At 39.1% G+C, this 27,271-nt stretch overlaps 2 protein-coding genes across 14 annotated transcripts in view; one reads left to right on the top strand and one right to left on the bottom strand.

Annotated features, from left to right (window-relative positions):
• Nucleotides 1–12,039, bottom strand: part of plekha7b (pleckstrin homology domain containing, family A member 7b) — an 82,373-nt gene extending 70,334 nt beyond the window's left edge. For 4 of the 12 annotated variants that reach the window (XM_035999552.1, XM_035999549.1, XM_035999556.1 and 1 more), the window contains exons 1-3: nucleotides 11,732–12,038; nucleotides 11,551–11,627; nucleotides 11,385–11,442 (exon numbers count right to left, since the gene is read on the bottom strand). In XM_035999552.1, the coding sequence (XP_035855445.1) occupies nucleotides 11,385–11,442; nucleotides 11,551–11,627; nucleotides 11,732–11,814 (218 nt within the window). In that variant the 5' untranslated portion in view covers nucleotides 11,815–12,038. Of the gene's footprint in view, nucleotides 1–11,384; nucleotides 11,443–11,550; nucleotides 11,628–11,731 lie in introns of all 12 variants that reach the window. The other 8 variants (XM_035999554.1, XM_035999557.1, XM_035999560.1 and 5 more) reach the window with 5 other exon arrangements.
• Nucleotides 12,040–17,616: 5,577 nt separating this feature from the next.
• Nucleotides 17,617–26,661, top strand: nucb2a (nucleobindin 2a). Of its 2 annotated transcripts, XR_004896880.1 has the most exons (14): nucleotides 17,617–17,814; nucleotides 18,218–18,358; nucleotides 19,249–19,356; nucleotides 19,691–19,823; nucleotides 19,981–20,084; nucleotides 20,572–20,757; nucleotides 21,057–21,147; nucleotides 21,309–21,367; nucleotides 21,450–21,542; nucleotides 23,244–23,333; nucleotides 23,451–23,621; nucleotides 24,265–24,325; nucleotides 24,410–25,005; nucleotides 25,052–26,661. XR_004896880.1 is itself a non-coding variant. In XM_031324220.2 (13 exons), exons 1-13 carry the CDS (start codon nucleotides 17,791–17,793, stop codon nucleotides 24,601–24,603), a joined length of 1,455 nt encoding a protein of 484 aa, XP_031180080.1. In that variant the 5' UTR covers nucleotides 17,617–17,790; the 3' UTR covers nucleotides 24,604–26,661. The 2 variants fall into 2 exon arrangements, 1 of the variants encoding a protein (XP_031180080.1); XM_031324220.2 differs by having other exon boundaries at nucleotides 24,410–26,661.
• Nucleotides 26,662–27,271: the final 610 nt, after the last annotated feature.

The raw sequence follows: 27,271 nt of genomic DNA, 5'->3' as shown, positions 1-27,271 counted from the left end.
TCATATAATCAGTCAATAAATGTCAGATTAAGCAGACAAATCTGTACAGATCTTCAAGGTGAAAAATAGTTGTGAGCACAGATGATAACTTGCACACTGTCTATTGGTCCCAAGAAATATAATTTATTTTCAATCAGGTCATGGTACTATTTCCTGTTCTAACAAGACCATAGGGCACACAGAAGAATGAGTTAGATTCAAGGTGATGTTGTAAGTCAAGTCTTTGACTGACTTCCTATGGTTACCTGATTTCCCTACTTACCTTGTTTCTTGTGTGCATGTAAACATTTTTAGAATGCACTGTAGATGCTAATATGTCAATTGAGCATTTGCTTAAAGCAGCAATAATAATTTTTTTGACATGCAGGTCAGTGGAACAAGCTGAAAAAACAGCATTGACATATTATCACCTTATAAAGTTTTTGTGCTGAGCTTTTTAGCAAACAGTTGCCTATCTAGAAATTTCAGCAGACACAGAAAAACATTAGCAGCAGTGTTTGGCCAGCGGATGAATTTAAGTCCATGAGTTTAAGTCCAATAAGCTCTTTGGTCTCCACCAACTCCTGAGGGAAATACTCTTCTCTTTAGTGGCTCAGTGTCCCACTATGTTCACCAGCTAGTCGCTAACTTTGTCTGTCTGCCTGTAAGAGCTGAGAAGATTGCAGCGTTGGGTGATATTCTCTGTGGGTTTGTCAATGAGTGACTACTTTCACATTACACCTATTGATTTGATCCATTGTTAATTTAAAAATATTGATTAGTGCAACTTTAAAACTCTTGTTGCTAACAGTAATTCAGGTAGAAGAAGTTTCATAGATTCTGCCCCATGCGTAGCATGTATGTGATTAGCAAGCGCTCACTAGCAGACTGATTGTGGAAGTAAGTGAAACACTTTTCATGCAGTATCTTAACTTTTACAAGATGGATACCTTCATTGAACCTAAGCTATATAAATGCAAATTTTCTATGCTTGCAGAAAATCAATGGCATTACACTATTTCGTATTAGATTTTCTACTGATGATGTGAGTTTCTCACATTTAAATTACCTATTTTATTGTTCATTTTACATCACACACTGAAATCTGTTGGACAAATTAAAAAGGTTAAGTCTCAGACTTTCTCTTTTTACACATCTATCTTCCACCTAACTAATCACTTCTCTTCTCACCCGTCTGGTGAGATGAGAACAGTGTGGGAGCTGCTTCTCTCTGCAGTGGCTCCAGTCACACTCAGGCTCTGACAGAATGCGGCAGAAAGAACTGTCATCTGAATTCAATCAGAGGTAGGCTATACAAACTCTCTTTCCTCCGGAGAAGCAGCTGAATTTACTCAGGTGCCGAGCTTCCTTCTTTAACAATACTTAAAGTTTAGTTTTTCTATTACATTAGATTTCTGTTGCATCCCATTTCCATTTACATCTGCTGTACATTATCAAAGCATGTTACAAATATCCAGATTGTAGTAGCGTTTATGTACAAAAATATGTCTTTTACACAAAGCAAAATACAAACTTTAACTGTTAAACCAGTGTTACCTTGTCTCAATTTGCCTCTCCTCCTCCAGCTCAGCAACCAACTCTGTTTCACGATCAGCCGAGTCAGTCCCCTGGCCAAAGGGCAGGCAACTGCAACAGCAGGTCCCCATCCCGGCTCGGGCATCTCCCCTGTCCTGTTCCTGCTCTGACTCCTGCTCCAGCTCTGACTGGTCAACCTGCTCAAGCCGTCTGGACGGTGAATGACTCATTCTAGATAATGTGTGTCATCCCACAGAGCACACCTAAGGCCCGCAACTCTTAATGTATTCATTCATTAAATATTGCAAGTCCAAACAAGGCCTGATGGAAAGCTTCCTTTGTATGCTGTAGCACAAACATCCACTGTATCAGACTCTGAATCTACTCTTTTGTTTTTATCGTCTTTATTCAGTCCGCTGCTTTAACCTCCAACTCTATTTGTAGGCCCCGACAGTACTGTACAGTATTGTCTAACTGTCACAAGCCTCGTAATAAGTCACCAAATGACATTATATTGACAACACAGCTCTGTTTATAAAACGCTCTGGCCTCAAGTGAAGGTTCAGGCCGCCTCATAAGCACGGAGAGAAGATAGATGAACAAACATAATAGCTGGACAGGATTTAAACATGATACGGAGGGTATCATAATACTGATAGGCTACTGATAATGACAAATGGTCAACATAAATCACCCTACAGGAGTGAGAGAACTCACTACCTCACCAACATCCCATTTGCAATTCCTTGGCCATGAATGCTAATTTTTAATTTCAGTATTCCTGCATCTGCTGCTAAAGACGGTGTTGCCAATCACACTGTTGCCATTTTCACAGGATTAATGATTTGTGCTTCAAGGCGAGGTTGTGTGTCTATGCACATTTGTTATCGGGAAATTAAGTTTTTGTAATGTTCAATGTAGTTTGTAGTGTGTGTGCGACAGAGGGAGAGAGAGAAATCAAGTTCCCTCCTTGCTCCACTCTAACCATCACTATATTCTGTAAGAAAAGAAAAGAAGTAGTACTTTCATTCCCTACACAGCACCAATGGTGCAATGGCGGGAAGAGAGGCAAAATGAGCATGGTGTTAAATTAAAATGAGGTAGTGCAAGCTAAAGTGCGGGTATTTTGTCAGAACCTAGAACTTTGATGCTGCAATGAGAACAAACCATATATGTTTTCAGCTGCTCAATCATTGGATAATTTTCTTATTTCATCAGCATTACAAATACATGATGATGATATTTCAATCATAGAATAATGCAAATAAGAAATTAACTCTTTGACTACATTCCCCAACCAGCAGGCCTTTTCTAAGTATGAAGGGTGGACGTCTAACTTGACAAAGCATTTCCTGCAACATGGTACAATGGTTTAGTCCCCTCATAATAATAATGCCCTCAAAATCAAATTTCTTTATTTTGCAAAGATAAGGCAGGAGTAATCTGGTCCATCCGGAGTTTGCCTGTCAAGAATGACACCACCATTTCAGAGTATCTATTTTTAGCTGAAGGTCACTGTCTCAACAAACATTTTGAGGGAAGGAAAAGAAAGGGAGAAACTGAAATGTGTTTACACACAAGCTCACGCTGAAGAGTCTGCAGAAGTGATGTATATCTGAGACGGTGTAAGTCTATACTGTATAGTTATTAGGGCTGGGACGATGTGCTTTTATCCCACGCTTCTGTGACGTCAAAATGACGTAGATCTCGCTGGCGCGCCAGGACAAAGCAGAAACATGAAGCCTGAACGAGCTCGAGGGCAACCGGATGCCAGGACTCTCTTGTAAACTTACTGGGTTAAGATGAGTTCTTTTATGGTGAATGAAAGGCTTGATCCGACGAAGTAGGTCATCGAATCAAATCGAAGCAATGCTGCTGCCAGTTTTGCCGTTGTTTACCTTTTCTTCTTCTTCTAGTCCGTAGAAATAGCAAAGTCGGTAGCCTTTCCTCATTAGCGCCACCTATGTTCAGGAGAAGACTGCAACTAGTGTCACGACCACCACGCAGGAGTATAAACATACAGCGCTCCCATGACGTCACACTAGCGCTCGACAGGTCGACTGCGGCAAGTATACCGCACGTTTTATGCTGGTCCTGTGCTTATCAGGAATCTCTGTTGTAAACAGAAACCTGTCAGACAAAAAAAGCTCTTTAGAATCTACAGAGGCATAATGCAAAAGTTACAGCCAGTAAGTAGATTCAGTAAAGCCAGGATGTATCAAGAAAGAAAAATATCAGAAAATAGCTGTAGTTCCTCTGATGCTTTGTTGTCAACATCTTTGATTTGTGAGTCTGTAGAGTACGTTGATCCTAAGCTATCCTGCAAAAGGTGCAAAACTACACTGAAGGTGATGCCATAAGAGTCTGAAGACACCGCTTTAAGAAATACGGTTTCTACAGTCCTCTGTGGATCCCTTCAGAGCCAGATCAACAAGCACAGCTGGCCCTTTTGGACATAGAATTGTAGGGCAAATGCAACACGGTCTGCAAGGTGTGCCAAAGTATGAGAGCAGACCTGCACACCGGCACTATATAAATATGTAATTAATATTTGCTCACTGGAGCACATATACAGTAGGAAAGCTGCTGGTGTTATGGGATCTTATTAAGTGAAACAGCTGTGACAAAAAAAGTCCAACTGGATGAACCTAAAAACATACCCAGTTTCATCCATGCCTTCCTGTCTGTAACATTCAAGCACCGGTATTCTCTCAGATAGCAGAGTTATAGATATACATTTTTATGTTGGTAAGATGAACACAGCTGCCTCACTGTTTCTGTCACCCTCACCTCAACTTTGCTGAAACAAAAGCACTTGCACTGATCCCTCTCCTCTATCTGATTGGTATTCAGTGATGTGTTTTCAATCTTTCATTACTTCCCATGGCACCCGAAAAAGATTTACAAACAACGTCCCTTCACGATCCCCTTTGTGCAACCATGAGGTTACTTAGCAAATCTAACAGTAGTCGGTCTCATCTATAATATCCAATGGAATTTTAGACTAATGTCAGTGTTGTAAATATGTTACATCAAGGGTTGGGCATCGAGAACCGATTCCTACTTGGAAAAAATGAAATGAAACAAAAATTACGATTCCAGTAGAATCGTTTCTTTATTGGAATCGTTTGGAATCGTTTGGAGGATTTGGTTTCAAATCTGATCATGGGTTTCAAATTTAACATGCGCAAGTTTTGGTTTCCGTAGCAGCCAGGCGCTTGTTGTGTTGCAGCCATGGAGCACAGTAAGCAGCGCTCTAGTGTGGCTTTATTTTACGTTGATGTAAAGTTTGAAGTTCCATTCTGAGTCTTAATCTGAGCATTGACCACTTCTAAAATGCGTCACAAGTGAGATTCTGCTGCTTCTTTGCCTCTTTGAAAAGAAACTAACTGGATTGTCTTCCTGCCTGAGCCCAAAGAAGGACCAGTTGGGAAAACACTTCAAAACTCATATCCTAAATCCACTGTGGTCAAGTCATCTCACACAGAATAGCCCTGCCCTGCACAAAGAAACACATTAGAAGGTTTACCTCACTTTAAAGTTTTCAAGGTAAACATCCAGTGTCAGCAGTTTCTGAAATACTAAAACCAGCCCGTCTGGCACCAACAACCATGCCATGTTCAAAGTTACTTAAATCACCTTTCTTCCCCATTTTGATGCATGGTTTGAACTTCAACAGATCATCTTGACCATGTCTACATACCTGAATGCATTGACTTGCTGCCACGTGATTGGCTGATTAAATATTTGTGTTAACGAGCAGTTGAATAATAAAGTGGCCGGTGAGCGTATGTTGCTTGTTAAAATAATCTAAAATCCGCAAGGGCAAAGGTCATTTAAAGGACCTTGGGGCTCATTTTTCTTCTTCTATCTTATTTGGTAATTATGTTTTGAACTCAGCAATGAGGTATGGATTTGCTGTGTTCACAGAAAAAAGAAAGCGTTATTAAAAAGCCTTAAGATAAGGGCCTGTAGGGATAGTTAGCTTCTTTTTTATCCCCCATTAAAATGCCCTGCTTTAAAACTCCCAAAACATCCCATGGCTAATTAACTTATACTATCCTAATCAAAAATAGTCAGCTAGTTTAAAAAAAATGCAAGCATAACCTAAAAACATAACAAGCAGCAGGAGAATTGGAAGATAAATACTATCAAATATTGATGGGGTTATAACACCTGACGCGTAAATGAAGTTGAAGACTTTCTGTTGAGTTTTTAGATCACACACTTCTTCCTGGACTTCCCTTCCACAGCATTGTAAGCCCACTCAACAATGTGAACTGTGTCCTCAACAGGACACCATTGTACCTCAGTGGGGTCATTTCTGTCCCTCAGGGAGCTATAGAATTGCACATTTCCTATCCTCAGTGAGTGCTAGTGATGTGGTGGAGAGTAAATCTAACTGAACTCGATATGAGGAATGCATTAAGGTTCATGACAGCTGAGACCTCCTTCTATTATAACTTGAAAAGGAAGTTTAACTTAGTTGTACTGTACCTAATAATGCAATATTTTATACACATGCCATTGCCACACATCTCATTTTCCAGCCTTCTTTTGCTGTCCAATTGCTTACTTAAATTAATATGCATCTATTACACACAGTTACCTCACCACACAGACCTGTTTTATCTATGGCATATTATCTTCCGGATGATTGTGGGAGATGATTTTCAAATTGGGTCACTTCCTTAGAGATCTGCCAGAAGTATGACAACCAGAGACACTCTGTTTCAATCTGTTTCAGATGGCGACAGACCTTGTCCATTAGTTTTAAGAATTTTCACTCCAATCTCCACATTTCAATCTATTGATTTATTAATGTATCAAATATACTGTAAACAAATTCTTCTTAGTTTGAGTTTAGACACTGACAACAGCTTAGACCCTTACACTTTGGGCACATAACAACAAACATAAGATCAGATTCAGCAACCATTAATCAGACAGTTTAGGTCTGCAGGCTGGCCTACAGCGAGGTGTAAATAAATGTGAGTTTTGCCACAGGGGCAGTGTCTGAACAATCCCTCCTTTGTACTCCCTCTCAGCTAAATTCCACCATCAACACACAACCAAATCTACCGACGGTTGTCACGGCAGCACCTTCTGGACAGCTAAGAGACAAGAGGAGAAGTAGGATGGAGATCAGTGGTTTATATCAAAGAGCCTACTTGCTTTGTGCTAAAAATCTGATTCCACGTCAAGAGAGCTTCGCATGAAGTCTGATGTTTAAGTGAAAAGTATATGAGTGTGACATGAGATTTCATCAAACATAAAGAACCATGATTTGCAGCCTGAAGCAGAAAAACAAATTCACTTAAATGGAGTGCTAATGGGGGATGTCCCTGTAGTATTAATGGGAATTTTATAATGCTGAGTTGTAGCCAATTAAAAACTAACACTTGTAACAATTTTAATGGTCTAATATAGGGCCAAAGTCCAGGTTGTCTAGTCCCTTTCCAATATTGAAATGTGATCTAAGGAATAATCCCATTGAGCTGGAGCCATCCACACTGTCTTTAGTGTTTGAGGTTTGCCAGCTAACATCAATAACCAAAGCATATTTTGCACCAAAGCTGTTAACATATTCCTGGAGAGTAGGCTGTTTTTAACCTTTAATCTGCCTTTAATCTTAATAAATTAACCAGGACTGTGTATCCACTCGTATAGCTTAATTAGCTGAGTGCTGGAGTTAAAAGCTAGGTACGCTTAACACAAGCAACCATTCCTGTAATTACCCTGTACTCATGGGACAAACACAGAAGCCTGGCATCATCCTGGTCTGCCATAAACCAAATAAACCACCAGAGATACACTTCTCCACAATGAGAAAATGACAGTACTCAATCACCAGAGAATGTCCCACACTGATTTGTAATGAATAAGGTTGTGCTCAGCTCTACACCAATCAGCTGTTTTTAGTAATATCCATACAAACACTAAACAGTGATATGGTACTTTATAGTCACACCATTTCAAGAATTTAACAAAGACCAATTCATCTGTCACATAGCAGTTGAGAATACAGCATTATCTCAATATCATTATGTTCCAATTTACTGTCAAATATTTACATAGTCAAAGTCATTTGATACAAACTCAAATGTATGTTCTTTTTGACCTTGTCATTATTCAAAGCTGATAATTATGAACCAATATATATCTGTATTAGCAATTTTTTCAAATACAATTATATAATTAATTTAAAAAAAATTACCCAACAGTGTTACCTACTCTGACAAACACACAATGATTTAACTTTCTTTTACGCACCAAGAGAACGTCGAAAGATAAGATAATTCTTTATTGATCCCCAGAGGGGAAATTCCGATGAAATAAATAAGAATAAATATAATAAAATAAAATAAGAGATATATACAACTAGTAAAAGAGTAAAAGTAAACTAACTATAGAAGAGCAATTAAAGACAAGTTACAAGGTAAGTGATAAGTTAAAGTGATAGTTACAAGGTAAAGCCACATGGTATTATATGATTAACAGCAGCAAGTCTAAAATATGTCAACAGTGTACACCAGAAATAGTATGTATAGTAAATATATGATGTGGTAATACAGTGTAACATATAAACACACCAGTAGTGAAGTATGAAGTATAAGATATAAAGATGTTAGATAAGGTATAGACCAAGATAAGCTGAATGGTACAAGAGAACAGTCTTGGTTTGTTCCGAGCCCTCGAAAAACACACAAACAAGCAGGGAACAGGCACAAAACAAGATCCTTTCACCAATATCACACAATTTTACTGTTGTATTGTTCCCGCTTCTTACAGAGAAAAAGCGAGTGAACGAGGTAAACACAAAGACCGCCTTTATTCTGCACACACAATATAAGTGTCGCAATGACACATTTGTTAGTTGAAACTGTTTTATATGTTTTTTTCAAAGCCAACATCTTTGGAAGCCAGAATGTCTTTAAATCATGGACATCCATCTGGCCCAACTATTATAGTACCTCTTGTACAGTATTAACACTGTTTTATACTTATTGTAGCAGGCATTGCTAAAATGAAAAAAAGTGTTTGTTTTGTTAATTCAGTGCTGCAAACTAGTATCTGCAGAGCACTGCATGTTGTTGAGCAAAGACCTCTTATTAGTAACTGTCAACCTCAGAAAGACTGCAGCTATGGGGATATAAAAGCTCTTCATACAGCCCCTCTGTCTGAAACAAATGGGGCAAACTAAAAGGGCCATGACAGGGTGACGGGTTACGGGTAGTGGAACTACAAAACCTTAAACAAGCTACAATGGGAGGAGTCATTGTAATTCACAATGATCCAGCTCCAATTTTGTTTTACAGTAGGCTTTCTATCTGTCATTGTTAGCCTGCTATGTGATTGGTTTCAGCATGACTTGCTGGTCGCAGTTGTGTCCTGGTTTCTCTCACAGAAGTCTCGCTTTGCCAGACCATCCACAAGCGGCGCTAAGCTCTGCACAGAGTGCTGAAGTCAGGAAAAGGTAAACAGCAGTGTGCAGATCAGAGCGTAGCGTGTGAAGAGTGAAGAGCGGAGGTGTTTGCAAGGGAATAAGCTTGGAGTAATGTAACAATGGAGATTCTAGAAGATATTGGACACATGGAAGAGGCTTTTGAGTTTGATGGTCGTCCTTATTTATTCGAACCCGAGTATACAGACGAAGAACTAGCCTCACAAGAGATTAGGGGTGTAACGGTACGCAAAAATCACGGTTCGGTACGTACCTCGGTTTTAAAGTCACGGTTCGGTTCATTTTCAGTACAGTAAGGGAAAGAAATGCAAACATTAAACTGCAGGTTGTTTATTACTATAAACTTTTTTTTAACAATTTGTTTACACTTTTTAAAACACGTTTTAATAAAATATAATAAATAAAATATATAAAATAAAAAAAGAATAAGAAAAATACTGCTGCAAAGTTCTCCACTAAATAAAATACTCTCAGTCTCAAACCAAATCGGAATTACCAGCAAAGGTCTGTTTAAATGCCAACGGGAGCTGCGTTTGAATTACGGTCATTTTTTTCCTTGTAGTAGTGATGTTCACACTCGCGTGATGCCTTTTCAAGTGCGTTAGCAACGTCGGCACACTGCTTTCGTCTTATCGACTAGTCTTTGTCCGTTGACGTATTTCACTGGGAAACCGAAGTGTTCCCAAACAGGAGACCTTAATGATATGGGTGGCTCTTCAAGCTCTGGCTTGTCCATACTGTCTATGGGCTTGTCTGCATTGGCCATGACGCTAGCTAGCGAGAGGCTGGGCTAAAGCGTGCCGTGTATGTTGTTGTACAGCACGCGGTGTGTGATTTTTATTTTTTTCCCCAAACCACTTAAGCGGAAATCCTGCCCTGCAGTCGATTTCATTGGTTTAGGTTACAGTGACGGCGGGTAGGTTTAGAGATCAGTGTTTGGTGTCTGTACAGTGATTGACATATTGACATGACCAATGAAAACTTTAGAATCAGCTGCAGGGCGGGATTTGCGCTGAACGCGGAGACTTCCGCCACTTAATATGTTCATGTGGAAACACGAAAATTGACCTATGTTCCGCACACAAAAGATTGCGTTCGGCCGTTCGGTGCACACGTGCACCTTACCGAACGCCCTGTACCGAAACGGTCCGGTACGAATACACGTACCGTTACACCCCTACAAGAGATGGAAAGAACGAGACAGACAGAGGGGCAACAGGCAGATGAAGCAGCTGCTCCAAGCGCGAGCTACAGTTAGCCTTCACTAACGCTCCCGGCTAAGGACTCTACCACACAAATCGCCACTGCCAAGACTCCTACTCACCAACGCCAGATCGATGTCACACACATGTAGATGAGCTACAAATACACACAGAACTGCTGTGTGATGATTATCATCGAAGCCTGGCTGAATACACTCATCCAAGACGGCAGCTAGCAGCTGGCAGCTAGCAGGACGAGCTAGCGGCAGGATGTCTGAGTTGAAAACGCATCTTGTTGTCACATAAGAGCCCTGTTCATGTTGCACAGACATTATAATTGCATTTTGTGTCTGTTAAGAGGCACAAAGGCACTCTTTAGAATATGCCCCCAAAACTGTCGTTTTAGCTAACTGGGAGCTATGGGCATTAGCTGCAGCAACTCCAGTTTGCCAGCACCAATTCTGTTCGGTTTTTCTGCTATCGACAGTACTCATATATTTATAGCGATCAAGATTAATGTAAAAATTGCCCGGAGTTCTCCTTTAAACATACCAACTGATGGAGTGGTGCCTTTCACTGATTTACAAACCTGAATCTTGCTACATGAACATGTGAAGGACATGTGGAAATCTGACCAAAAAAAACTTCCAAGCCTATGACTTTGTAAATCCTGTCCTCTTTGCTTCAATAATGCAATACTGCCATACATCTCTGTCACCACATGGTCACACCCCTCTCCTGCAACCTTTACAGTCTCTCTCTCCACACACACTAAGGCTTTGCACCTAATGGAGAGAGTAGAGGTCCTGCATGGAGGATGTGAGGAGAATTTTAATAACCTTCTGTCCTGTCCTGCTAGCCACTGTCACTTTGCATTAACAATGCCGGCAGAGATAATTGCTCTCACCTATCTGATGGGACCCCTGTGTGTTAATCCATATGCTGATGTGTTTCTGTGTTATTTGTCATGTAGCCTACATACTGTGATTATAGATATTATAAATAAGATGTTAAAACCACGTCCTTTTAATGTAGTTTAACTCAATCATGTTACCAAACGTGTCAGAGCTACACAGTGAGTGACAGAAAGAAAATGAAAGGAGTGGAAGAGCATTTCACACACAGCATATTGAAACGAAGCAACCAGCCAAACGGGATAAAATGTTACACGGTCAAACAAACAATGCTCATGAGCCACTCACTTGATGAAGTAGCTGGCTCCTTCGTCCGTGAAGCCCTCTTCCCATCCTCTTGGCAAATCTATAACACGAACAAAATCACATTGAACGACCCGCCACAGATAGAAAACACATTGCAGCAAAAGAATGTCCCCTTGGTATCCAACAAATCAGATAGTTCGTCGCGTACCTGACCGTATCATATGTCCGGAGTTAACAGGTTCACCAGTGCGTGGATGTAGCCAAGTAGTGCTATGACTTTTATCACTGCAAGAAAGACACCTGTTACTGAGCGATTATAAAACAACAAAAATCCTTAATAATGACTCATAAAGTAGCCTATTAAGCGTTGAATAGTTAAACCCGCTCACTTAATAAAAAAGACCCGGCCGTCTCTACAAACCCCATATGACCAGTGGTCAGGTAGGGTGTCCCGTCCGAGAGGTGCCGCCATGATCTCTCGTCTCTGGCTCGGCTTGTCCCCCCTCTCCCTCTCTCCGCAGACTTGTCCAGGGAGCCCGGATAAAACCACCGCTAGGGCTGCATAGTTTTTAAAGGGGAAGAATACCAAATTCGTCAACAGACCACTTCCACGACTATGTTTGTATGTATTATTTGAGCTGACGAAATAGGCTAACCGGTTCTCACAAGTAACAGTCTGGTAGATGGTTAAAACAAAGCTTGAAGCCCACTGCGGAGGAAAGTTGGGTGTAGCCCCCAGAGTGTAGAAGTGCACTTCAGGACAATGCTGTTTGTCACATAACATCAAGAAGACTGTAGCAATCCTTAAACTAATTAAAGTAGCAAAAATGTAAGTCATTTATACGGGATATTAATGGATTACAGAATACCTCACACAAAATAAATCAATGCTTAATTTCCTTTCTATAGGCTACTACAGTAGGCCTATGTGGAAATGTGGGTGAGGGAGAGATGAGAGAAATACGGATAAAACAAGCATCCTCACAGAAATATTTATCTCAGGCTTATTATAAGAGACAGGTGGCAGCCATGTCTGAGGAGACTAGGAAATTACAGAAAGAGTAGGCTATGATTGATGTGTTGAATTTAGTTTCTTCTTTTAAGCATATTTATTAAAAGTTGGATCAAAACTAAGTCAATACATGTAGACGCTTCAAAAAAGTTATATATTGTTTCAGACATCTTGCCTTTGCAATAACCCTCTAAATATCCTTCTATGGTTTTTTTTACCCTATGTGCCCTTATGTACTGTAGTACTGCATGAAAAACGCAAAACCACAGTTAGGACCCATAGTAAGAGACTAAGACAAACTCTGTGTAAGGGGGGGCTTGGCATAATACAATTTTCAATTATGTGTATTACCTTGAGACAGAAATAAAAAGCATTTGAGTGCTACAAGGTCTCTGTGTGTGTGTGTGTGTGTGCGTGTGTGTGTGTGTGTGTGTGTGTGTGTGTGTGTGTGTGTATGTGTGTGTGTGTGTGTGTGTGTGTGCGTGTGCGTGTGCTTGTGCGTGTGTGTTCTGAGCGGAGAATGCCTGAATGTGTTAATGAATGTATGTACATGCATGGAAGCTTTAGATGAAGTTTGTCAACCTCACATCACCTTCACTGCAGTCACACTGTGAGGACAGAGCGCCTTCCTGACCATGACACATTACAGTAATGCTTACACTGCATCAAACAGACCTGCCTAATTTACCAATGCTGCCCATAAATTTCACTTGGCCTATGTGAGGGCAGGCAATGTTCAAAGTCACAGTAGTGTTGGCACAGGAGTTATTTTGCTGAGCATCAAACACCAAGAGACAAGAAGCAAGGTTTCACTTCATCATGCCATGCTCTCTCTTATATAACTGCATTATCATTAATATGATCCTCTCTAGGTAACATTATTCTCTTTATTATGTTTAACTGGGGAAGAGCCACATCTCAATAAACTTTTCAAACAATCATAGAAAGACAAGCAGAAATACCTTCCCCTTGTGTTTCCTGTGAGGTGTAGATCACCACAGCAGTGAGCAGAGAGCATCTGTCAACATTATAAATATTTGATCTGTGATTCCCTTTTGGGGTTGCTTTGTTGAAAAATGTTCCAGTGGTTTAAGGCACTGTTCTTCAAAGATATTAAGAGATAAAACATTTCCTCTAAAAGAAACCATTATAGAGCATCTGCTGTGCAGAAACCAATTCACTGTAAACCTTCTAGTCTTATCTGCTTGACAGAGAAGTCTAAGAACAAAATGATTTTCCGTGCAATAACATGTTTCTAACCTTACATATGGCATCTCTGTTCATATAGGACACATAATAAGAAATGAATCATCAAGTAAATGAGATCTAGAGACGAGAGGTAAATTAAATGGAAAAACTGAATATATAAGAGTAGAAACATAACAAATGTAGATGCTTATATATGAGGCACAAGGGGGCACAGAATGGTTTCATGAGCTTCAAAATAATATGTATCATGCTTTGGCCTTTACAATCACCAGATCAAATCCCAATTGAAAACCGAAGGGAGACGTGTTAGACAGTGCCCTCCATCATCAGCAGTCTATGCCAAAGAGCATTAAATCTGTTTTGGCAGATAGGAGTGGCTCAACACTATACTAAGACACTTGTAATGCATGTTGTATGTATGGTTTTTCCTTTAATTTCACATACATGTGTACTGTGTTCTGTACTAACACATTCTCACTCCCAATTTGTCAAATACAGCAGGAACAAATCAAATGTGTGAATCATAAAAGGCTTTATTACATTGGTCACTAAACAGCACCACCCAATTACAAGAGATCTGAAGAAGAAACTGTGCTGCATTTTAGGGAATCAGTGTTCTGCATTGTAAGGTCAAGCAGAGACCGGCAGAGATCTGCAACAAGCATGAATACTGGCTGAAGTAATCAATAATACCACTGTATTATTGATATTGCTGAACTTAAATTTGATGCAATTTGGTGCGCAATTAACTTGTTGTGTGTTCCTCAACCAGTCTGCAAAATGAAGCACTGGGTTGCTGGAACATGATACATACTGCTTCGTAATCAATCAGTATCTACACAATTAATTGTTATGATTTATCATCATCACCACCACACAAACACACATACACACACACACACTTATATATACTAATTAATACACAAATACACACATAGTTGATGCGCAGTCCAGTGCAGCTCTGCAGTATGGACTCTGCTGCTGCTGATTCCTGCCTCTCTGCTGCCAGAGGCTCACAATGCAGCAAGGTGACTCAATGTTATTGTCTTCTCCTCAGAGAGCCTCCTCCCGCTGAATCACAGCTTACTAAAGGTGCTGAGCAGAAAATGTAATAAAGATGCTCTTGTTCTTTTCTGACTCTCAGCTCTTCAGCTCAGAACAGTTTGGGTCCTAATCTGGCAGATGCCCACATCACAACATCTTTTGAGAAGTAAGTCATCCCTTAATCTCAGCAGGTAAAGGTATATAAATGAGTGTGTGCAGGTGACTCAAAGTGCCTAAATTATTAACTACACACTGTGTAGGGTAATATTTATACAGTATGCGGCACATTTTTAATCATTATATAGTTGTTGATTAAAAAGAAGTGCTGATCTTCCCCATATGCTCTAGCTTTCATTTACTGTCTATGTTAGTTATAATCTAAGACAATGATGAATTGCCTTCCTGCTCATTGAACTATTACACTGACATCTACAGGGCAGGGATGTTATATTTAGTCATAAGCCAACCGATCCAGATAAAAATTAGATTCATTATCTTGCTGTACCTGCCAAGGCTCATAAATAGTCTTTTGGGTTTTTTATTCTAGCACTCATAGTTCCAGCAGGAAGCCAATGTTTTGACAGTTCCTGGGCAAAACATTTATCTTCTCTCTCCAAGCTGGTCCAAGAAGAGGGTAATCTGGAATTTGATTTGAAATAGTTTGAATATTTTTGTAATTTAGTGTTTATATGATAAATTTCAATAAACAAAACAACTACTGCTGATGCAGGGGCTAACACAGACCATAGTTTAGTTGGTTTAAATCATGCATTCATTATCTCCTGTGGCTCCCAGCATATTTGACCAGTTAAGCTATCATGGACTTCCAGTTCTACATGACTACAAACTATAGTTCCGCAGCGTTGTGGAGGAAGGTCTGGCAAAGCGAGATACTACAAACAGACTGGAATAATGAAACTCAGCCAATACAGCACAATAGCACCCTCTGTTGGAGACCTGGGGGATTACATGTGTGTGTACTATACTTCTGCACAGAAAATCGACGTTAAAGTAATCAAATCAAAGAATTTATAAATGGTAATTGACTTTTTTCAGATTACTTACAGTACTTATAATTTATTTAAGTGTTATCAGAAATCTCACAGAAGCGCTGATTTCATCAGCCTGCGCAGGCTGCAGAATGCATCAAGAGGAGTGTAACCATAAGTACAGCCACCAGGCAGGTTCCATGTAAGATGTCCCCTTGGGCACAGGGAGCGAGGTGGGGGGTGAAAGGTGCACTTGGACCCATTACTCACAGACTGCTGCTTTCAACTTTACTCAAGTACTGCATTAACGTAAGTGCAATTTTGAGGTACTTGTACTTTACGCAAGTGGGCCTATTTCCATTTTATTTTATGTTACTTTGCACTTCTACTCCTCTACATTTATCTGACAGCTTTCGTAACAAACTAATCTGCAGATTAATATTTTACATTCATACAAAACACATGACATGGAAATATAATGCATTGTTTAAACATTATTTAAAAGCTATAATTAGCTCCACATTTACCAGCTGCAACATCTAAAAACTGCAAAAACATTTATGCATCAATAACAATCCACTATTATAATGTACAATAATACAAACAGGGCAAATAATGCCTGAATAAAGCATACTTTTAGTTTTAGTACTTCAAGAACATTTTGCTGATTATATTTAGGCTATGTACTTCTACTTAAGTAATATTTTGAATGCAAGGCGTACTTACAGTAATGGAGTATTTTTACACTTTGGTATTACTATTTTTACTTCAGCAAAGTATTTGAATAGCCTACTTTTTCTACCACTTGTGCAGTGAAAAAATAGTAGCCTAATAGAATAAAAGAATAGTAGACATGTACTTACTTTAGTTAAGACAATTTAATAACATTTTTTTCACAAATGAAATAATAAACAGGACAGATATAGCCTAAATATTATCATGCATTAGACATATAGGTTAAGAATAAACAAATAAATCTCTAATTGTGATGAAAATTGTGATGAAAAAAACTATAAAACTGTAATCATTAAAATAGCCATAATTTATCGTTCAGCATCACTGGCTTTATCTTCCCTGCATTATGTGTGTTTCTTGATGACCTGGACTGGAAGAAAATCTGGTGCGCTTACCTGCTAAATATCTGAATTTAAATAAGGTTAAGGAAGTGAGTTTTAAAATGATTCATTGTGTTTATCCCTGCAAGGTATTTCTACAAAGATATAAAAAGGGCATTGATGTGGACTGCTCATTTTGCTTCCAGAAGATTTATGTCATCTAATTTGGTCTTTATTTTTATATTGATTCTGAATTTTCCCATATAAAAATGGATTGTTTGGCTATTTTTTTTATTCATATTCTTTTACCAAAGCAAATAATAGCCTACTATATCATCAACTTGATCTTATTACTTGCAAAATCTCATATTCATTCATCTTTTTCATTTTTGAATACTAAGTTAAACAATAATTACATTGCATCTATGTATTCTAAAATAGGAAAGCTTATATATATTTTTTTCAATATTTCAGACTACAAATCTTATATGCATAGAATATTTCTCACATTGATGCAAATTGAAAATTGAGCAGAATAGTCAGAATTACAGTGCAATATAAACAACAGTGCAGAAGATACAATGAAAGCCATACCAAAAAAGAGTAAATAAAAAAAAAATACAATGAAAATAGTAATTCTTTCATTTCTATCTTGGGTCACATTTAATGAAAGGTATGATAAACACTAGATTTAGATTTAATCAATTTCAGGAAAGCTAATATAGCCAAGATATATTTACTCTGTGGCTATAACATTTTTCTGAACTGATTTATGATTTCTGTATGTGTTTAGCATACAGAAATTTCCTGTTTATGTTTGTATTATATGCTTTTTCCATGCTATTTGTTAATAATAATAATAATAATTTAAAAAAAAAAATAAAATAAAGTGTTTCCTTCACTCGTCGAGATTGCTGTTTTTGATTCGATCGGAAACCAGAAGTACCCGCCCACCTGCTCTGTCGTCATCTCGCCACGTACGACCAATGCAACGCAACATGCTAGTCCGTTTGACGGAAAGCTGAACTGACCACTGCGGTTAACGCTACTACGCACACAACCTTAACTGCTGACAAGCGAGGTAGCTGCCGTGCCGACACAACCAGCTGAGAGGCAGCTACGGGAGGAAAACAGAGGAAATGAGGTCCAGGATTCATAATAAAGTCAGTATACAAGTGACGCATATGGTGCTCTTTAGAGACGTTTTTAACATTACGTTTAGTTTAATGAACATGTAACGTTAACGTTAGCTGCGCTGCTCAGACCGACAGCATAACATTACGAGAGTAGTTTAGGTGCTTGATTCTCATTAGCCAAATATGCTAGTGGCAGTGCTAAAGCTAACACCAACAGCTTCCTCTGGATATATAGGTAGCTAGCCCATAATGTATAACCTATGCACGCTAGAGGAGCTGTTTTAATACGTGTAAATGAGGAAGCTGGCAACACAACGGACTGTGTATACTCATGGGCACATTAACTGTTTATCTTCACATACTGTTTAATGTAAATAATACTGTAATATATAACGTTAAATGTTCTGACCTTAATTGTCCTCATTTCCAGATGTGTTGGAGCCGGGCTCTTCTCACCGGCTGGGTTCTGCTACTGGTCCAGCTGCTGTGTTTTGAGGCAGTGCCCATCAGTATGGATAAGACAAAAGTCCAAGAGCCAGAGAAAAAAATAGAAGAGCCTCCACCTAGTGTGGTAAGAAGACACAAGATACACATCTCTTTGTTTACATAGGTTTGACAATTTATCATAGCATAATTTCTGTTCTTTTGTGTTACAGTCGTGGTAGGTAGCTCTACAATGATTCTGCAATTGTACATATTAGGAAATAGTTAATTATGTCTATGTCTACACATCAACATTTTAGTCAGGCTTTGATTATCAATTCATTGTTCCACTTTTGTAAATCAAGCATAAATCCCAAATCTTTGCACATTACAGCCTCTCAAATACTCTAGTTTACTCTGGCATTAATACTGCACGTGTACTTTTTAACTAACACACTTAATCATAGATCCCATTTTTCAGTATTATTAATTTTTAATAATATGCAGTCATGTCGCTGATATTATCAGATGCTGCATAGGCAGTAAACCAGAGAGAGATGGTAACAGCACCAGACTAATTTAAATGAGAGATGGCCTCGTGTCATTGTGCTACAATTAAATTACCTCAATCAGACACTCCACTCAAAACTCATTATCACACAAATCCATTTCATCAGCCCCAGAGGTTAGCTTTGTGAGAATGCATACAAATACAAACTTTTCATTGGAGAGTAAGTGGTCTTAAACCACAGAACAGCTGCAGCATATGGCAATTTGCAGAAGGCAGTAATACAGTTTATAGACATTCATTGCAAAACCTGTCATCTCTATATCCATCTGGACAGAGGATCTATTATGTTGGTCAGCAAAAGCATATCCTGTGAAAGCAAACTATTCATTCTTCAATACATCAGACCTCTCAAAGAAGTGCTTATAATAAAAAATAATAAACAAACAAAAGTGATTACTTGGTGTGTTATATGTATTATATTCATATTATTTTTTTTACAGTGACATTTGATTTGTTACATTTTATAGGACACTGGACTCCACTACGACCGCTATCTCAGGGAAGTCATAGATTTTCTTGAGAAAGATCAGCATTTCAGAGAAAAGCTCCACAATACAGACATGGAAGACATCAAGGTATCCTTCTTTGCTTTTGTTTAGTCTTATCAGCATGGCGGGAAGTTTCCACCAAGCCTGTGTGAACTACTAGTAAATCATTACTCTCACTGGTAAATTATGGACTTTCACTTGTCCAGGAATGTGACTAATCATCTGGGGCCATCATTTTTGGATTGTTTGAGAAATACTACCAATTTACCAATACTTTTTCTTCTTTTTTTGGAATTATGCTCCACTGCACCATTCATTTCAAGTTTACAGAATTAGTGAAAGGTTAAATGATTATATTTATTACATGAACTGCTACAACCCCACATGTTAAATAACCCTAACTTATTCATGTAAAATACAGCAAGGTAAGCTGGCCAAAGAGCTGGACTTTGTCAGCCATCATGTCCGAACCAAACTGGATGAGTTGAAGCGGCAGGAGGTAAACCGACTCCGAACTCTGATTAAGGCCAAGCAAGACCTTGAAGGAGGGAATGGTATGTGTGCAACAAAACGTATATTTCATTTTGATTTATATTTAAAGAAAGATGCTACAACTTAAATTGTACATTAGAGGTTAATACATTATAATAAACATTGTATGTTATGTATCTGTATATGTTTTTATTTATGTCATTGATTTCTCCCTAATAGACATAGCCGTGGACCACCAGGCTCTGCTCAAACAGTTTGAGTATTTGAACCACATGAACCCACATACATTTGAAGTGGATGACCTGGATCGCCTCATCAAATCGGTAAATCTCATTGCTACTTCATACCATAAACAATGTTAAATTAAGGACATGTTCACACAATGCCACTAATTTAAACTGCTATTGACCTTTTTTTAGTAAAGTAATTGGGCAGATCGAAAGTACACTATTAACAGAAATGTTGCACAGTAGAGAAGGTAAAACAGGATCACACACACAACGGCTTCATTTGTAAGCCACCGATAACGGCTTGTGCGTTTTTAAAATGCACTACATACGTTTGAAGTCTTCACAAGTTGTTTTTCATACCTACCTATTAAAACAGCAGAAAATGAATGGGGCCTGGGAGGGGTAAAAGCATTTAGAAATCTCAGTAAACAGTACTATACGCTGAATGCATGCAGTTTCATTTCCAGATGGGCTAACATCAAAAAATGTAATTGCCCAATAACTATTAAGTAGTACATTGCACCATATTAACTTATTAATTTGAAACAAGGCGTATTTCCAACCTCCTTAATGTATCAAGGCCACTAAAGATCTGGAGAACTTTGACAAAGAGAGACACGAGGAGTTCAAGAAGTATGAAATGATGAAAGAGCACGACAGGCGGGAACACCTGAAAGCACTGGACGATGACGAAAGAAAAAAAGAGGAGGAGCACTATGAGGACATGAGGAAGAAGCATGCTGACCACCCCAAAGTCAATCACCCGGTAAGTCTGTTTCAGGTGCACACACAGGTGACAGCATGGCACACTGACATCATGTGTTTTGTTTCAGCCAATGTAGACACTCTTTCTGTCCCTTTTCATATTGCAATATTTAGTCCAGACTTCAAGAGTTGAGTTTCTGCTACTGTACAAGGGGGGTTGTGGGTTTTTATGGAGTGTATGTCCAGCATTATTATTATTATTATTATTATTATTATTATGCAAACTATCTGCTAAAATGTTGAAATGCGTTGTTATTTATCTAGCCGTAATTCAAATGTGATTTTGCTTCCATGCTGCAGGGTAGCCAGAATCAACTGAAGGAGGTGTGGGAGGAAGCTGATGGCTTGGACCCTGAAGATTTTGACCCAAAGACCTTTTTCAACCTGCATGGTAAGACCTTTACCAACCTGCAACTGTGAAAGACTGGAGGGATGGTGTCCATTTATTCAGTGCTACATAATCTGTATTGTATAATAGTAATTATAATATGTAATATTATAGATAATGGTGTATTTGTTTACCACAGTCTTTTTCTGTCTTTTATAATGCAGATACCAATGGAGATGGCTTTTTTGATGAACAGGAACTGGAGGCGTTGTTCACCAAAGAGGTAAAGCCATGGCAACTGAAAATGTAAATGTAATGTTTCAGTGAATGGCCTTTGCACTGACTGTTGGTCTCTGTGATTTAAGCTGGAAAAAATTTATGACCCCACCAATGAAGAGGATGATATGGTGGAGATGGAGGAAGAGAGGCTACGTATGAGAGAGCATGTTATGAATGAGGTACAGTAAGTTGCAGTTACAGTTTCATGAAACAGTTTTTTTGCATACTATATATATTTACAGTGAGGAAAATAAGTATTTGAACACCCTGCTATTTTGCAAGTTCTCCCACTTAGAAATCATGGAGGGGTCTGAAATTGTTATCGTAGGTGCATGTCCACTGTGAGAGACATAATCTGAAAAGAAAAATCCAGAAATCACAATGTATGATTTTTTAACTATTTATTTGTATGATACAGCTGCAAATAAGTAATTGAACACCTGAGAAAATCAATGTTAATATTTGGTACAGTAGCCTTTGTTTGCAATTACAGAGGTCAAACGTTTCCTGTAGTTTTTCACCAGGTTTGCACACACTGCAGGAGGGATTTTGGCCCACTCCTCCACACAGATCTTCTCTAGATCAGTCAGGTTTCTGGAGCTCCCTCCAAAGATTCTCTATTGGGTTTAGGTCTGGAGACTGGCTAGGCCACGCCAGAACCTTGATATGCTTCTTACAGAGCCACTCCTTGGTTATCCTGGCTGTGTGCTTCGGGTCATTGTCATGTTGGAAGACCCAGCCTCGACCCATCTTCAATGCTCTAACTGAGGGAAGGAGGTTGTTCCCCAAAATCTCGCAATACATGGCCCCAGTCATCCTCTCCTTAATACAGTGCAGTCGCCCTGTCCCATGTGCAGAAAAACACCCCCAAAGCATGATGCTACCACCCCCATGCTTCACAGTAGGGATGGTGTTCTTGGGATGGTACTCATCATTCTTCTTCCTCCAAACACGGTTAGTGGAATTATGACCAAAAAGTTCTATTTTGGTCTCATCTGACCACATGACTTTCTCCCATGACTCCTCTGGATCATCCAAATGGTCATTGGCAAACTTAAGACGGGCCTTGACATGTGCTGGTTTAAGCAGGGGAACCTTCCGTGCCATGCATGATTTCAAACCATGACGTCTTAGTGTATTACCAACAGTAACCTTGGAAACGGTGGTCCCAGCTCTTTTCAGGTCATTGACCAGCTCCTCCCGTGTAGTTCTGGGCTGATTTCTCACCTTTCTTAGGATCATTGAGACCCCACGAGGTGAGATCTTGCATGGAGCCCCAGTCCGAGGGAGATTGACAGTCATGTTTAGCTTCTTCCATTTTCTAATGATTGCTCCAACAGTGGACCTTTTTTCACCAAGCTGCTTGGCAATTTCCCCGTCGCCCTTTCCAGCCTTGTGGAGGTGTACAATTTTGTCTATAGTGTCTTTGGACAGCTCTTTGGTCTTGGCCATGTTAGTAGTTGGATTCTTACTGATTGTATGGGGTGGACAGGTGTCTTTATGCAGCTAACGTCCTCAAACAGGGGCATCGAATTTAGGATAATAAATGGAGTGGAGGTGGACATTTTAAAGGCAGACTAACAGGTCTTTGAGGGTCAGAATTCTAGCTGATAGACAGGTGTTCAAATACTTATTTGCAGCTGTATCATACAAATAAATAGTTAAAAAATCATATATTGTGATTTCTGGATTTTTTTTTTTAGATTATGTCTCTCACAGTGGACATGCATCTACGATGACAATTTCAGACCCCTCCATGATTTCTAAGTGGGAGAACTTGCAAAATAGCAGGGTGTTCAAATACTTATTTTCCTCACTGTATATATAGTATAGTATAAATAGATCCATCCATTTATCTATTGCTCCTGTCTTCCTCACAGGTGGATTCTAACAAAGACAGGCTGGTCTCCATGGATGAGTTCCTGGTTGCTACAAAGAAAAAGGAATTCTTGGAGCCAGATAGCTGGGAGGTGAGACGTTATGTTTATCATGTCGACATTATTTAAGAGTAATGTAATCCCAAAGCCATTTTGCTAAAAGAAGTAGGACTGTAATAAATGGTGACGCGTCTACCCTGTGCTCCTCAGACCCTGGAGCAGAACCAGGCTTACACAGATGAGGAGATGAGGGAGTTTGAGGAGCATCTTGTTCAGCAGGAACAGGACCTCAACCAGAAGGCTGATGACATCCAGAAACAGAGAGACGAGCTGGAGAGACAGCAGGAGCAGCTTAATGCACAGAAAATAGAGCTGCAACAGGTAAGGAGTATAGATAGATAAGACGAGATAGATTTTTATTGTCATTCAACTGTACATATGAACGAAATTCCGTTCCACTGGCTCATAAATACTGCTTTAACTAAAACAAAGTTGAAATAAATAAATACAAATGCTGTGTTATTTCAACAATTAAATATGACATCACAAAGAATAAAGGAGTTTTAAAGCAGCATTTATATTATTATTGCACATATATAATGACAGCATATACTGTTATTGCACATTTATAAAACAAGTCCACATGAGGCCTACTGCAGGGGATTATTAAGGGGGGTTATTTTGAGTTCAGGAGTCTAATGGCTTGTGGGAAGAAGCTGTTGTAGAATCTGGCCATTCTGCACCGGATGCTGCGAAACCTCTTGCCAGAGCGAACTGTTATTTGAAATATTTTAGTTGCAGACGAGGTTTGCTACAGTAGCTTTATTCCAACAGTGGCAAACGAAAATGTAGTTCTGCAGAGGTTTCACCTGAACAAGACACAGAATCTCAGTGTGACAACAAAATGAATTTCCTTGAGCTATGATGATGTTTTATTTAAGCTATCAAATGAATGTGCCTATCAACATTACACACTGTGTGCACCCACCTAATATATGAAAACCATATATGTAACCCATTACAGGCAGTTGAGCATATGGAAAGGCTGAAAACGCAGAAAGTAGAACTCCCTCCAGAGGTTCACGGTGAGTTTCGATCGCACCATTTTGTCTTTTGATAGTTGTTTGGTTTTACTGCCTAATCTCTAGGAATGTAAAACTTTGTTACAGTCGAAGGAAACGCCATCCCAGAACAAGAGGCCCAACCACAAGGACATCAACCTGCACCCCAAGATCCTCAATATACACCTGAGGAACACTATGAACAACATCAAGACCTGGCCCAGCAGGGGCTACCCCAGACACACCAGGATCTGCCACCAGGCCACCAAGAAGCTGCACAAGGCCAGCATCACCTGCCATAACAGTGCTGTCAGAAATTGAACCTCCACAACCAGACTTTTGCAGCACCTCCACTCCAGCGCAGAAAGGAGCAGTTCCTTCTCAGTATTAGGCCTCTAACCAGCATGACTTAGGGGTTTGGAGGACACGTGAGATGGAGAGCAGCAGCACAAAAGGAATCCCTGCTGAATGATACCAATGTTTGATAATAACTGTAATCCTTGGATTACATAACGGAATTACAATAGTGAAATGACGAATCAAGGACGTGCATCCTGAAATGAGCATACCTACATTGTTATGAAGTGTTTGATTACATTAGAAATGATCAAGAAATTTTGGAAATACAATTATATAAAAATATAAATTTATTTTAAAGTACAGAACCTCTAACAGTGACATGCTACTAGCTCTACAACCTGATAGTTTGAGCTATCCTGTTGGATATGTACATTGCAGCTGTTGAGGAAGATAAGGTGTAAAAGTAATTAAAATATTATCGTTTAAATTTAGATTTTCTGACTTGACTATCACGATTAGATACTCCCCAAATGAGTTTACGTGCCATTTGTGGTGAAATGTGTTTCACTGGACTGTAACATTTTAGAAATTGAGTGCAAGAGACATTTTTTAGATTTTCTGTTATTGCATTGAGCAAAAAAGGCACTATAGCAATTTTAACCAGTATACAGTATACCCATTTTTTTTCCACGCAAAAAGTGAAGGGTAAAGACTTCTTGATGCAGACACGTACAGTTTTATGTAATCATAATCTACAAGGTCCAGTCATCCTTTTTCTCCACTTGCCGCTGTCACCAAATATTAGGGTGAGGGTTTTTTTTAAACCAGAAACACCCTCATGAAGCCAGAATGCTCAGAGTCCTTATCCTTGTCAGGACTTACCAATACTTTTGCTACTTTCTAAATGTTGATTCTGGTTGCTTTCATAACCTGCCAGCTGTTTACCTACCTTAAAACATAATCTTTTCATGTGTGTAGTCAAATTTTCTGAGAGAAAATGTGTGCTCCGCCTAAATACTTTAGGTACAGGATTTCAGGAACTTGCCATTTTTGGGCCACACTGCAGATGCTCTTCATGGACTTTGATCAAAATAAATAAAAGGTGCTAGGTTCTTTAAATAAATGTAAGTGTGGAACATCTCTCCATTCAATAAGTATTTCCCTACTTTATTACAGCCCAAAGTTCTGCAGATGCTTGTTTTGTATGGTGGACCACTGAAATAATAAATTTGCTTTGGTACTAACGGTAGGATGGGCAGTAAAATGTTGGTCCATTGTTAATTTGACATGTTTATATATGAGTTGATCATGATTTTTAATTTGTCTTAATATAACAGTTTGCTGATTAAAGGTGTAGACTTTCACTCCAGTCTTTCATCACAGTTTCATGCACCAAAGTATTTTGTTGAAGCAACTGCTGGATTTGGTAAATTTGTTTAGTTAATTTAAAGATTTTATTAGAAAGAAAGGTCAACGCTTTTAGTCGGTAAGAGCCAAATCTGATATTACCACTGTCTTTTTATCGTCTGTTTAATATTGTCTGTTAAAGTCAAAGTGTGATATCATAAAAACCTCTGAATCTGTATTCAGCTCACATTATATTTGGCACCAGATGTTTATTACTTGGTCCTAATTTAAAAAAAAACCTGGGATGGCCTTATCTTTACAGTCAAAGGGCATGGCATATTTTTCCTACAAATTACCATTTTGATGCAATTGCTGTGCTATCCTGGTTGCTTTTTTCCTATAATGTTGTGGTTTCTTCTAGCTGGCAGACTGGCCACGGCAAACCGGTGTTAACTTATTGCCACTTTTTAACCAAAGAAGGCTTCATTGACATAACATGTCTGCCTCATTGTGCTTTTACTTTAGACTAAATCTAGATACGGAATACATTTCTTTTTTTGTTTTCTGTGTGCCAAGTGTTCCTTTCACACAATACTGCATCAGAATTTGCACAAAATGTACAGATTGTTTTCCGATTGGTTGCTGCTGGATAAAAGTCATTTGACAACTCTGTACTCCTCAGTTCAACATAATAAAACAGTTATGACCTTTCAGTTTGTCCGACAGATTTGATCATTTAACGAATGACCTATCAAACTCTTACAATACAATGTAAAACAGTTAGGTATGGATAATCTATACATAGAGTATATTAAAAATGTAAAGCAATGGCACCTTATTTGTAGAAATAAAAACTTAAGTTGCACTATGAGTTCCTGCATGACGTCACTTCTGTTGACATTCCAAGTAAATACCAAACAAAACAGAGCAAGCTCGCCCCTCCCCCCATGTTTCCGTAACTGTCATGACTAAAGGCTGTGTCAACTCCACGCCGTAGCTACGGCGTCGCTCCTACGGCGTCGCTCCTACGGCGTCGTGACCCTTTCAGAGTTCTGATTGCTGGCGAAGTGCTAATTTCAAAACGTTACTGGCATATAGACACTTTACAAACGGATAACCCATCATTGTAACCAAAATATTGCGTTTATTTGCAAAGCTTATGTCAGTGAACTAGCATGTTGCTACTCCCCACAGTAGGCTGCTTGAAACACAGACTATCAACACACAGGACGAGTTGACCAATCAGTCTTTGCGGTGTGCGTCGCCTCAACGCAGTTTCAAATTTTTGGAGGTGCACGTCGAGCTACGGCGGGGGGCTCAGAG

Source organism: Sander lucioperca, chromosome 3, assembly GCF_008315115.2.
Source record: "Sander lucioperca isolate FBNREF2018 chromosome 3, SLUC_FBN_1.2, whole genome shotgun sequence".
NCBI lineage: Eukaryota > Metazoa > Chordata > Actinopteri > Perciformes > Percidae > Sander > Sander lucioperca.
This window is presented reverse-complemented; position numbering and strand designations above follow the sequence as displayed.

Bases quoted from the DNA above. Each gene is read 5' to 3' on its own strand.
- nucb2a (XM_031324220.2), top strand. From the start codon at position 17,791: ATGAGGTCCAGGATTCATAATAAA. The intron at 19,357-19,690 runs GTATCCTTCTTT...TGTAAAATACAG, and splicing joins CAGACATGGAAGACATCAAG to CAAGGTAAGCTGGCCAAAGA. The intron at 20,085-20,571 runs GTAAATCTCATT...TAATGTATCAAG, and splicing joins TGGATCGCCTCATCAAATCG to GCCACTAAAGATCTGGAGAA.